Here is a 13,424-nt window from a genome sequence, read left to right as displayed (position 1 = left end):
AAAGGCAGGGAGCTATTGAAAGATTCCATCAAACCCTGAGGTTCTTGTTGCATGCTTATTATACAGAACTGGATCCTGACTGGGAGGAGAGACTGCCGTGGCTCATGCTAGCAGCAAGAGAAGTCACCCAAGGTAGTACTGGGTTCAGCCCATATGAATTGGTTTTTGTTCACACTGTTCAGGGTCCAGGAGCAGTTTTACAGGATGACTGGAAGACCCTCCCACCTCCTGTAAATCTGGCAGACTATGTTAATGGCTTTAGAAGGAGGTTGTATGAAGCTGTAAAACAGGCAAAAGTTCAACTGAACACAGATGAAAAATCAGTTTTACTGTAGAGCTGAAACACTTGAGTTTAGTTCAGGGGACAAAGTGTTGGTACTGCTTCCTGATATTAACTTGTCCATATTCTGTACTGCAGCAGGTGTCAGATCAAAATTATCTGGTTGCTACTCTTGAACGCAGAAGGAAATCACAACTTTTTAATGTAAACCTGTTAAATCTCTACCATGTTCCTGTATGTGGTGCAGAGGATGTGACATCAATTGTTGTGGCAGCTCTTTCAGAGGGGTTGGTTAGTGGGAGGGTTGAAACTGGGGAGGAATGTTTGGCAGCGTTTCTATCACACTTCACTGGAAAAACAGGATCAACTGAAGTCTGAAGTGAAGTACATGTTGATAATATTGCTTCATGTTCAAATTGATCATCCCCATGCTTACTTGTACAAAAACCAGATCTGACCTTTCAACCCTGCACCGATTGTCGTAAAGTTAACCAGGTCACAAAGATGGATTCTTTCCATTGTCACGTGTCAATGACTGTGTGGACGGGATAGTCTCAGCAAAATTTGTCAGTAAATTTGACTTGTTAAAAGGTTACTGGCTGTGCTCAGATGCAGGCAGTAGCGGTTTTTGATACGGGCGACACGGGCGGTTGCCTGAGGCGGCATCGTTGTGGGGGGTGTCACGGGCATCGGCAAAACAAAATGTAAAAAAAATTGCTCGTACTCATGTTTTCTATCACCCATTTGCTGGGAGTTAGGCCGCCGATAAGTTTCTCAAAGCATTTATGCAACTGGGCGATAGTCATTCAGGCAGCTCACCATGTTCTTCTTGGGCACTGGAGTGGCTGACTTAAAGCGGGATGGTATAATAGACTGTAGCAGTGAGAGGTTGAAGATGGTGATGAGAACACTTTAACAGTCTTTGTTGTTGTTACACTCTCAGTATGTATGAGAGTATGAGAGTACAATTCTGTTCCTTCTGCAAATATACCCCAAACCGTGTTGTCAAAACAGTCCTGTAGGCCTGTGGTGGCTTCTGTGGTCCACACTACTCGATAGTGGAGAAGGAAGCATTGGCTTATGGGCTCTATAAAATTTTTGAAGTGTATGCAGGGGCAAGTGATAATCCTATTGTAGCTAACACAGATCAAATTTTTCATTGCTCTGAGTCTGGGGACCCAGTGTTTATGTGTTTCTGGTTTTGAATATTTTTTTGATTTAGCATTGTTCTTGGCATTGTTATTTGTATTTCTATTTTCCTTAATTCTCCCCTGCTTGATTTGTTAGTTTCTAGTCTTTAGGCTTTGTAACTGTGCCTCCTCTGTGTTCCATGTGTTCAAGTTAGTTGTGTTCTCATGTCTGTTCTTACCCAGTCACAGTGTCAAGTCCACGTTTCAGTCCATGTCTCATGTGTCCTGTTTTATTTTGATAGTCCCTGTCCTGTGTGCAGTGTATTTAGTTTTCTTCCTCCTTTGTCTCACTATGTCATATTTGTCCCATTTGTGTTCCACTTACGTTTGGATCACCTAAATCCATGACAGTCATTCAGGCAGTAATGCCTGGACTGGAAACAAGCACCTGTGGCTACACAATAATTACATTTTATTTTGAAAATATAAGTAATGTAACTAGAAAAACAAAGTTGCAGAAAGCATAAACTTAGGTTTACAGAAATTAAATCTGAGACTTTGTTTCATTGTAAGATTATAACAATAGTGGCAATGTTGTTTGTTTTTCAGCAGAACAACGTCTAGCATGTTGGCTGATGTACGTTTTGGATTTGAAAATAAAAGTTGGGCTGATTTTAACACCATTACAAGAAGTGGTGTTAATTATTTTTTATTTGCATACAGTGTTATATTAATTTAAGTATTGTACTAGAAATTTCAAGGATAATAAAGAAATGTGATTAAAAAATGACCACAAATTGTTCTTTAATTTAGTGGAACTTAAAATGTTTGTCAGTCAGTAAACAATTAGTGTTGTACAGTCAGAAACTTAAAATCAAGTTGTTCTTAGTACTGTATACGTGCAATGAACAAGTTGTCCAAACATAGTCATCTTAAATAAGCTTTACTTAATTCTTTTTATTTCTGGGAACTATTTAGTTTGTAAGAGTATTGAGTTTCAGTTAAGTTTATTTTCACTTTAGCATATTTATTATTATTATGTCCATTTCGTACTACATACAGATGTTTAGTTAATATCTGCAGACAGACACATTTTCCCTGTAACAATGTTCTCACTCCAACATCAGTTTAAAAATTTGATTCATGTAATGCTGAGCCAGTCATATTTTTGTGATTAAATCATAACTATATCTTAATTAAAGTATAATTTAAGTGCAATGCTGGTGTGCAGGGGTGCTTTGTGGGAATGCTGTTAACTTATTATAAAATGCTATGTCTATTTTAAGCTGTTAGCCAAATAATAAGCAGAGATATTTGTGTCTTTCTTAAAAAGTCAGATCCTTAGAGATTATTTGAAAAATGGATCAATGGCTATCACAAAATGAAACACTCTAAACCTGCACTGGGAAAACAATCCCTTATTTCACCTGTGATCACATACTTTGTTTTTCCTGCACAGCAATGACCAACACAAGGAAAGAGTTCAGCTGGTGTCAGGAGATGAAGAAAAAGCCTGATCACTTTCTCTGTACAAAAACAAGAGGCAAGGGGAAATCTTACTGGAAAATCCTTGGGAAACCTTACTGGGAGGTGGAGGTTAGCAACACAAGCATCTGGGTGTAATAAAAGCAAGCACAAGCCATAAGGAGAACCTCTCACAAAACCCCCAAAATGATTCGCACAAAGATGACAAAGTCTGCACAGTCCTCACAGAACCATCTGCTTCCTTTGCCCAAAGAAAAACCTCACAAACGTTGGAGTTTTTTTGAGTTACGAGGAAGGTTTTGTGTCATTCTACAAACCAAAGAGTGTTTGTTTACTGGGGAACTTCACCCCTATCTCAGTTTGCATGTTGAAGAAGATGGTGCCACTGCTAGCCATCAGTATACATGGGTGTGGTATTTTTTGTGAACTGGTTTGTGTATATGTGCATTTGTTTTTATTATATTTTTTCTTTAAGTGCCATGTTTGAAGCAGGTGCAGGGGTTCTACCCGGGTGTCAATGGTAAATCATTCAGTCCCAGTCTGCTGTCACATATTGCTTTTGCTTCATGCTGGAAATGGAAAATAAATAAACTCATCTATCTCTCTGCCTCTCTCTTCTTTATTGTCCAGTGAGGAGGATATGACACTTTTATGTGTTTAGCTTAAAAAAACATTTTTTTAAATGACCTGCGTGCTAAATGAGGAGTGTCCTTTGCACACAAAGCCCCACCTGTGTGACAAACACCTCCACTTTTACACTTTAGGTATCAAAAATAGATTTTAGCATCTATATGTCAACTGTTTGTATTTGGGTTTTTTTTCTCTCTCTCGTTTTTCTTAAAGAATGAATGAACGTTGTTCCCTTTTTTTCCTCATGACGTTTATTTGTTTATTTCTTTTCCATGACGTTTTCAGTAACCAAGTATTTCGCAGTGATATGTCGCAACTCCTCACAGTTTCGGGATTGATTTTGCCGAAAGGAAACTGAAACTGCTGAATCTTTATTAGAGAGGAGCAGAGTGTGGAGAAAGCAGATCTCACAGAGGAGCATCGAGATACGCAGGAGCGCAGGTAGGCTGCTCTGCACTTTGGTGTTACTTTGAACTTTTTGAAATGCTTCATGATAAAATAACACGACAGTCTCACTGACCCACTCACTCTCGTGCCTGCATGAATGAAAGCCTTGTTTGTAGAAGAATCAGATTATATTAAATCATTACTCCTTTGTATAATACTATAAGTATTATATATATGTTTTATATGTATTTTATTTTGTGTAGATGCTGTGACGTCATCTTGCATGTGAAATAAAATCTAAAAAGTTGTTAGTTAACTCGTAGTTTGTAGAGTGCAGCACACAACGTTATACAGTTGGGGGTTTTGATATAGGCGACATGGTGGGGGCGGGATTATGGGCATCGGCAAAAATAGTTGCTGGCACCAATGCTGCCAACGCATTTTTGTGCTTGCATGGGTACCAGTCAGTTTTCTATCGCCCATTTGTGGTGAGTAAGGGCGCCCTCCGTTTGCGAGGTGCGCCTGTTGCTTGCTGCACAGGGAGGAGAGGGGCGGGGCGGCGAGGTATTCTCTGGCTCGGTGTAGCGGTATAATAACCAGCTCACGAAACAAAAACAAACCAACGGACACAAAAACACCAGACTTATAATTTGCACCGATGTGTTTTCTAAATTCTATCACACAGATATACTCGAAAATTGAGCGCGAGGGCCCTCGGTGCGCCTACTTGCTGCTGCTGCTGTGCTGAAGTCTCACACACAACCTGTCGAGGGGGGGGGGGGGTGCTTCCAAATAAAGCTCATTTCATTCATAATGTTGTCACTCCAAGCCCATTATGTATTGATTATTTTTTCCTGGGTTGCGCGAAATCCCAGAAAAAAACCCTATATAAGCCGAATCCGTGCACATGCACACAAACTTATACAACAAAACTTCTGTTAATTACACAGATCTTTTCAGGATAAGGAAGCTGTCATGGCTATAAAATTAAACCGCAGGTTGCACGGTGTGTGCTAAGCTTTTTTTCCACTAGGCTGATTTTCTTTCCATGACAGGAATAAACAAATCCAACCTGAAATGCAAATACTACTCTTGGAGAGTCATTTTAACTCCTTCTAGTAGCTACAGATTAAATGTCAGGGCGTGAGTGTTTGCCTATAATTATGTGTTATATGTGTGGTCAAAGTTTGAAAGGGAGATGAGTTTTAAAATGAATGTTTAATGCTTATTAAAAATAATAAAACACTAATTACATTTATGTGGCTGTAGCTCAGGTGGCAGAGCAGGTCAGCCACTAATCAGAAGGTCGGTAGTTCAATCCCAGGCTGCCTTCTGGCTGCATGCCAAATATCCTTGGGCAAGATACTAACCCCATGTTTGCCTACTGGTGGTGGTCAGAGGGCCCGGTGGCGCCAGTGTCCGGCAGCCTCGCCTCTGTCAGTGCGCCCCAGGGCAGCTGTGGCTACAATGTAGCTTGCCATCACCAGTGTGTGAATGGGTGAATAACTGAATGTAGTGTGAAGGGTTTTGGGGTCCTTAGGGACTAGAAAAGCGCTATACCATTTACGCTTTACCATTTATGTGTTATGTATAGGATCGATATTTCACCACATTTATGCTTTATTTAGGCAGATGGCCACCCTTCCCCAGCCTGGCTCTGTGGGAGGTTTCTTCCTGTTAAAAGGGAGTTTTTCCTTCCCACTGTCGCCAAAGTGCTTGCTCGTAGGGGTCATATGATTGATTTCTGTATGTATTATTGTACCTCATAATGTAGACCTTACAATATAAAGTGTCTGGAGGCTACTGTTGTTGTGATATATAAATAAAAATTGAATTAAATTATTCAATATTATGTATAAGTACATACATGTTGTAGCTTGATAATGTTTTTTAAAATCTCAGTGGAATGGTGACAGTTTTAATGTATATCTTTACTGACATGAACTCTCCACACTAAGACACAAAACTGTAATATCAGTGGGGTTTTTTTGTTGCACATTCAGTGCCACTAGAGGGCGCCTAATCACTGTGCAACACAAGCGAGTCCGAGGTGTAATTTTTGACAGTTTCACTTTTTTAAAAAAAAGTATTTTTATATATAAGGGGTAATATATTTGTCTTAGTATTTTATATGTCTGTCTTGTAAAGTGGAACAGAGAAATGATGGGTAACTGAGGGGCAAAAACAATATGGTCATCATTTCTTTCTGATATAAGGACATCAGGACATCATGCAGTAATGCCTTGAAAGGTTACTTTTAACCTGAAAAGCACAACTTTTAATAGTAAAAAAAACTCTTCTAAAAGTAGAGTATACACCATAGCAGAAACTATGAACACACAACAAGCCTTTAACAAGACAAGCTGGAACCACACAGGAAACACACCTTGAGGGAGAAAATGACAAAGAACAAAGGAGGACTCAGACATTGTTTACATACTAGGAAATCAGGGAGATGCAAAACACCAGGGAACACAGCTGAATGGAATCAGACTAACGGGCTGGGAAGTGGGAAGCAAAACTGAATAAAAAACACTCTTGATACGTGGACTATCAAAACTAATCATGAGGCAACAAACACTGAGAACAGGACTAAGATGTGAACCATAAAAAAGCCAGAATGTCAACAATACAGAACTGTAATACAGATAAATAAATTAAAAACCTGCAAAACACCCCAAAACTCAAAACTCTAGGATCATGAGAAAAGAAAAAACTGTGACTTTTAATTTCATTAGCAGAAGACAAACAATAATAACCAAATTGTTTGGAAAGAATAGCATTAAAATCAATTATTGAAGCAAACTAGTGATAAACTACCCTCACTGATAATTCACACATTACTCATATTATTCCTAAAATCTAAAACCACATTTTCTAAACAGTGCATGTATTTTTAATAATTGAACTCTTACTGGTTTCCCTGTTGTTTACACCCTTTTCTGTCTACTTCAGATACTCAACTCATCCAAAATGAGTCTTCAGGTTTGCCACTGTGGCTGGTCCAAAACGACAAGTTACCAGGGCCTCAGAGTTCACCAGGGAAAGATGGGATGTACACCAAAGGGAATGAGGATCCCTGAACATGAACAATTCAGTTACCTTCCTACAGTGACTATCCTGAGTCCTCAGATCAAATTAACAGACCCATTTATGGATATTTTCAAGAATTCTGTGAAGTCTGGTGAGTGCGCTGATTGTACTGCTACCCTATAGTTACACTTTGTGCAGCTGCAGAGGATAAATTTGTCACTTTGACAGTTCGTTACAGTGTATTCTCACATTGTTAAGGAATGATTTACTAAAAAATAAACAAAGAATATGCAGGAAGAGTTAAAATAATCGTTCCTTAATGTGTCACACAAACACAACAGATTCAAACTCAAGCTACTACAGCTGGCCCAGAATCACAGTTGATCAGGACCTCGGAGATCTCCAGGGAGGGATGAGATCTACACAAAATCAACTGGAAGAGAACAAAGTTCAACTCTGGAGAAATCATCAAGAAGAATCTCATCAAAAGTGCAGCAGACCAACTTTCAGTCCTTCAGTCAAGGAGGAGGTATGGCTTTTTCACCAAAATATGAGAAATTACACTAGATTAGCATCGAACTGTATAATCACATCTGTTCTCTCCAGCAGAATATGTTTCTGCCATCAAGCTTCATCCCCCAAATCGATTCTCCAGCCAGACCAGCCTCTGCAGTAGAGATAATTAAATCATGTATGCATTTTAATTTAGTTAGTTCATAATGACAACACTCCAAAAAAGCAAGGTGGCTTAATTTAACCATTAATCCTCTTTTGTTACAGTGGTTGAAACTCAGCAACAGTCTGTGCCAACAGGTTCAAACATGGGCGAAGATCAGGGGCTTGATTTAGGCTCTGGTGCACAGGTACACAGATTTTCTTTTCAAACATATCAAAGAAGTGTTAGGACAACTTGTCAAGTGACACCCACTGAATCTCCACTTCTACTTTCCTTTTACAGTCTGTGTTCATGTCTGTGTCACAGACCTTCAGCAACCACAGTGATCACACAGACAACACAACCACAAAGATGGAGACAGACACATCATGTACGCATTACAATCTTCACAGCTGATGATAGTTCAAGCCAGCTTTGCTTGGTAATAACTCTCTTGTTCCTCTGCAGTCTTTGAGACTCCTCAGCGCTCTCATCAAAGCACCGTGAGCTCAGACAAAGCCCGTCGAGCTCTGGACTTCTCTACTGGTGGACAGCAGGTACTGCAGATTTCTTAAGTACAGTTATTCAGATGCATGTAAAATATGGTTTTAGTATAAATGTGAAACAATTTTGCTAAGAGTTAAACTGTATAAAGATTAATTTCATTACTTACTGCTTTCATATTTTAGGTGGTACAACTCTTGGAGCTTCCTGGGAAAGCAGCCCAGCACGCAGCAATCTGCCCCGAAGAAAAAGAAAAGGACATAGACAGGCTGAAAGAGAAGAAGACTAAAAAACTACAAAAGGTAATGCAGTTTTAATAGTTGTTAAAATAGTGGTTCTGAGTAACAATGTAATAATTAGTAGAATTTTCAGTCACTAAAACTGAAAAAATTCTAAAAATGCTCCAAAAAGTGCCAACAGCACAAACACTGCTTGGAGGTCCAGTTCAGACACTCATAGTAGTGGAAGTAAAGCCTCACAGAGTGTTACAGGCTACTGCTGCATGTGTTTGCACACCTTTCAGTCAAAGCCACCACACCTCTAGCTTTAAACCTCCCTAGTATCCACATTTAGTTAAACTGCAGAAATATCGCAAAGACACAAAAAACCTGGATGGCCTCTAAATTTCTGCTTCTAAATTCACATAAAACTGAGGTTATTTTACTCGGCCCTGAAAATCTTAGAAATATGATATCTAACCAGATTCTTACTCTGGATGGCATTACCTTGGCCTCCAGTAGCACTGTGAGAAACATTGGAGTCATTTTTGACCAGGATGTGTCCTTCTATCATGAGACCTTTGACTCTGAGCCATTTTCCTCTTTCAAGGCAAAACAGGAAAAGATGAAATCTGATTTGCAGCAGAAAATTCACATCAGAGAGCTCAAGATGGCTGAAGTCAGATCATCGGAAATAGACTGCAAGGTAAGGATGTTTATTTATTTTTCATTCGTTTGGTTTCTTGCTTTGATGTTACTTTAACACATCCACTCTCTTTTCAGGGTACTCTGGATGCCGAATGGTTGGAAGTCAATAATTTCTTCTCAGAGGCTATCAGAGTTGTGGAAGATGCTCGAAAGAAAGCCCTCAAGCCTCTGGAGGAGAGGTTGGTACTGTTAGTTTATCAGTGGAGAGCAACTGAACATTGCCAGTGTGCTGTTATAGAGCTGTACATTTTACTCTCTTAAATACTGTTTAGGAGACAGAAAGTGAAAGGAGATGCTCAGGATATCATCCAGAAGCTGCAAAGAGAAATTGATGTGCTCAAAAAGGCCATTGCTGAAGCACCCAAAAACCCAAACTTGGAGGTGAGCTTTGAGGACCTGAAGTCCATCTTCTGGTCTTTTTAACATCTCAGCATAAAAGTGCATTTCTGCACTTTGGAAATTCTGTTTCGTTAAACTCATTAAATCTAATCTTGTCATACGCTGATATTTACTGTGTGCACACACAGGTTTCGCCACTAACAGGCCTGAATGAATCTACTGACTGGAAAAATGTACAAGTTGACACTTCACTCTCCTTTGGCACACTGAGAACTACGACTTCAGCCATGATGAAGCAAATTCACGACAAACTGGAAAAACTCTCATCCATTGGTGCGCCCTTCATTTTGTTATACTTATATTAAAATCTGTATTTTCTGATTTATTGCCACTTACTAAAATGTTTGTTTCCACAGAACTCAGGAGGATTACAAAATTTGCAGGTGTGTATTTCAAAATGAAAACCTTATTTAAATGAAAAAATGTGATTGTTTTGCATTTTGATGTTTAATACAGATACATACTGATGAACAGCAGTAGGTCTTGTAATGGAAAATTAATAGGCTTTAAAAGTTGTGAAATTTTAAAATAAAAACCAAAGCTTTATAGAAATTTAGCAGGATTCTCTCAAATTCCAAAATAAAAAAAGCCTTCAGCTCTTATTGTTTTCCAGAATTGAACTCGTCTTGTTAAGGTTTAGTTGGATGCAGTCAAAATTAATATGTAGACTTCCAAAATAAAACATAATTTTCTAATGTACTCTTTCAAAGTTATTTAAGAAACAAATGGCAAAGATGAGTTTTAACATCGTCTGTAGCGATTACTTTCACTCATTATCTAGCTGATGGTGATGATTGGTCATCGGGCAGTGAGACAGTTTGTATGGCACAAGTCACATTTTTGTTATTTCAGTTTTTTCCTATTTAAACACAAAGGCATAAAGTTTCTCCTCCTCAACTGTAACTGTGTCACTGTGGAAACAAATTGCCCCACAGTAATTTGTCTGCTTATATATTTCTAAAACTGCTCACTTAACTGCAATCACTTCCCCCCCTGAAAAAAGGGTCTATGGAAAAACATGAATAATTATTTTTAAGGATATGAACACGTTTAGCTCGGGCACATTTTATTACTCTCAAATTTTGTCACGTGAACGATATTTGACACCTCTTGGCGAGCAGCAAACTCAACAAAATTAATGCACTGTGATTCAGTACTGTAAGATTTCAGGAGTTATGTGAATAAAATATTGGAAAATTAGCACAGTTATTAGCTAAAAAATATTAATATATTGTTTATTTACCAATGAAAAAATTAAATAGTGAGTTAGCTAACATAAGTAAGTAGTGTTTACTTGTTATGATGACAAGACCTCAAGGGGTCAGCATGGCGAACACAATGCCCTGATGCTCTTTTGTTAGCCTAGCTGCTTGTCGATAGTGTGAAACCTCTCTTTATTGCTTTATCCGGAGGAAGATGTGAAAAAAAGTTCAGGGAACGGTTAGGGTATCATGCATGCTCATATCTCATCTCCTTAAGATTTCATATACAAATATTATTTCTTACTGAGGACAAACCTGTTGTTACTAATGTTTCCATAGCAATACTTACCACCATGTTTGGGTCAGCTTTGGCTGAAATGTTTAATAGAAAAAGTAAATAAAGTAAGGGGAGTCTTCTATTGTAGTTTATCCATAACTCTTGTGATGCTTCCACACTTCTACCCACCACACGGTCCTGTTTTTTTAATCACTTGTGTTCTTTTGACTGCAGTGGACGTGAAGCTGGACCCGGCGACCGCACACCAAAGCCTTGAAATTTCTGATAATGGGAAAAAAGTGAGAGATAGTGGAAAGATGTCGAAAGATCCTGATTCTCCACAGAGGTTTAATATGTTTGGAAGTATCCTGGGGCTAAACAGGCTGTCCTCTGGCAGGGCATACTGGGAGGTGGAGGTCAGCAAAAAGACCGGGTGGGATCTGGGTGTGGCGAGACGTGACGCAAACCGCAAGGGGAAACTCTCAATCAGTCCTGACAATGGTTACTGGGCTACTGTACATTATGAAGACCAGAAATATGCAGCCCTGGCAACACCACCAGTGAGCCTTTCGGTTAAAGAGAAACCTCGGAAAGTCGGGGTGTTTGTAGATTATGAGGAAGGTCTCGTGTCCTTTTACGATGTGACGTCTCAGTCTCACATCTACTCATTTACTGAGTGTTCGTTCGGTGGTGAGATCCTCCCGTACTTCAGTCCACATCTGAAACAAAATGAGAAAAACAGCAATCCTTTGATTATCACTGCCGTGCAAAAACAGTAGTAATCACATGTACTGGATCTGGTGCAGTGAATGCATCACTGGTAAGCAATATATGTGTCCAGGTGTGCAGTAACAGTTTAATGTTTTTTCTGATGAGTTTTCTTAGATTTTCCAAGATTGTCCAAGTTTCAACATTTTTAATTTTTCAACATTTTTCATTATAACATGCACGAAGATCACCTGACTCAGGTTTTTATGTACCATATTTTCTATTCAGTGTGCAGTAACAGTTTGCTCACCTGCCCATTGGGCATTTGATCGGTCAAATTTCAACATTTTTCTTATAACATGCATTAATGAAGATCCTCTGACTGAGGCATCAATTTTAGAGTTTTATTTTTTATGTACTATATTTTCTAACTTTTGACATTTGAAAAGTTTTAAATAAGTCATACATACAGCATTGGAAATGTATAAATTTTACAGAAACAATATGAACAATGAAATAACAGAAAATTATTAACCCGGGAAAAACAGAACACTGGAAACTAGGAGGTCTGGGCGTGTTGAAACACTTTAGACACTATTCCTGTTTCTTTAAGAAAAACGTTAGGACATATTACAATCAAATTATGTTACGTACTGATCACCAGCTAGAGGTGGTGCATTTTTCAAAATCAGCTATTAGCCAATTATTTGGAGCATTAAAATCATGCACCTAGATGAACTTCAGGAAGTCATTTCAAATTAATCCCTTGGATGCAACAGGGCACTTGACTTTCTTGTACATGGACTGGTGTATGTATGAATTGGAATCAGAATACTTTATTAATCCTTAAGAAAATAATATAAGTGTATATATGTGCTTTTCTACTCACTTTTACTACAAGCCTTGGGGGATTGGGGGGTTATTCAGGACTCAGGATCTATGACACACGGGGAGCCAGGGATCAAACCACCAACCTTACCATTAGCAAATGGCTTGCTCTGGCAACTAAGCCACAGGGGCCCTGTTGTTGAAAGTTGACTTTAAAATGTTATGTTAACTTTGTGCGAATAAGCTTACATCATATGTCTTGACTGTTGTCCTAAGAGTTGCAAGACTGGAATACTTGAAATCCCTGTGCCTGTGACATTTGGACTCTGCTGATTCTTTTCTGCTGTGTACAGCTGTGGTCCACTCCACCGCTGTATAAACACATACAGCACCCCCTTCCCACAGCTCTAACTATAAATGCTGTTTGTTATAATAGTTGACCAAAGAATGGATTACGAGTTCTGCTTGTTTGTTGTGTTTTTGCTGATTGTCCATCACTTATTGTATCAACAAACTGTTTTCTTACTTACTCTTTGTAGCTCTGTTTTACAGATCCTTTTTGTAACTATTTCCTTCTGTTCAACCATTTGTTTCACTTTGTATTTTTTCTACTCAGACTTCTTATATTGTGGTCTTCAGGAGTCGCTGTATGCCATTTAAAAGATGTATGTAATATAATTTATGACATTAAATGGACAGAAATTAAAGAGACTATCATTTAGGAACTTTTTTTTTTTTGCATTTTTTGTCATGGTGTTACCACAAATATATTTGATAAGTAGATATCTTTAAAATCAATAACTAGATTTAAAAAATAGAAAATATAAATAGAACGTAAAATATCAACTATTATCATTAATAATAATAATAATAATAATAATAATAATAATAATAATGAAATGACATCAAGACTGTCATTTCTTATTTGTCCACTAGATGCCACTAGTGAATTTGATGCACACATTCTTCATTGTTGTTTT

The 13,424-nt window shown here is 38.4% G+C and overlaps 1 protein-coding gene across 2 annotated transcripts; it reads left to right on the top strand.

Moving 5' to 3' along the window:
- The first annotated feature begins 3,874 nt into the window (after positions 1-3,874).
- Positions 3,875-13,189, top strand: LOC147333361 (uncharacterized). 2 transcript variants are annotated; one of them, XM_086266627.1, is made up of 14 exons: positions 3,875-3,966; positions 6,868-7,096; positions 7,287-7,474; positions 7,555-7,636; positions 7,726-7,808; positions 7,904-7,991; positions 8,069-8,157; positions 8,290-8,406; positions 8,933-9,028; positions 9,106-9,209; positions 9,303-9,411; positions 9,558-9,702; positions 9,786-9,812; positions 11,143-13,189. In XM_086266627.1, exons 2-14 carry the CDS (start codon positions 6,886-6,888, stop codon positions 11,685-11,687), a joined length of 1,884 nt encoding a protein of 627 aa, XP_086122753.1. In that variant the 5' UTR covers positions 3,875-3,966; positions 6,868-6,885; the 3' UTR covers positions 11,688-13,189. The 2 variants fall into 2 exon arrangements, with proteins under 2 accessions (XP_086122753.1, XP_086122743.1); XM_086266617.1 differs by having other exon boundaries at positions 7,552-7,636.
- Positions 13,190-13,424: the final 235 nt, after the last annotated feature.

Source organism: Aulonocara sp. 'chitande type north' Nkhata Bay, linkage group LG3 (assembly GCF_057382095.1).
Source record: "Aulonocara sp. 'chitande type north' Nkhata Bay isolate Kocher_YH1m ecotype deep benthic linkage group LG3, A_spYH_male_GT1.1, whole genome shotgun sequence".
Taxonomy (NCBI): domain Eukaryota; kingdom Metazoa; phylum Chordata; class Actinopteri; order Cichliformes; family Cichlidae; genus Aulonocara; species Aulonocara sp. 'chitande type north' Nkhata Bay.
This window is presented reverse-complemented; position numbering and strand designations above follow the sequence as displayed.

Excerpts from the sequence above, each read along its gene's own strand:
- LOC147333361 (XM_086266617.1), top strand. The coding sequence starts at position 6,886 with ATGAGTCTTCAGGTTTGCCACTGTGGCTGGTCCAAAACGACAAGTTAC. Across the intron at positions 7,637-7,725 it reads AGTAGAGATAATTAAATCAT|TGGTTGAAACTCAGCAACAG; the intron begins GTATGCATTTTA and ends CTTTTGTTACAG. Across the intron at positions 9,813-11,142 it reads GAGGATTACAAAATTTGCAG|TGGACGTGAAGCTGGACCCG; the intron begins GTGTGTATTTCA and ends TTTTGACTGCAG.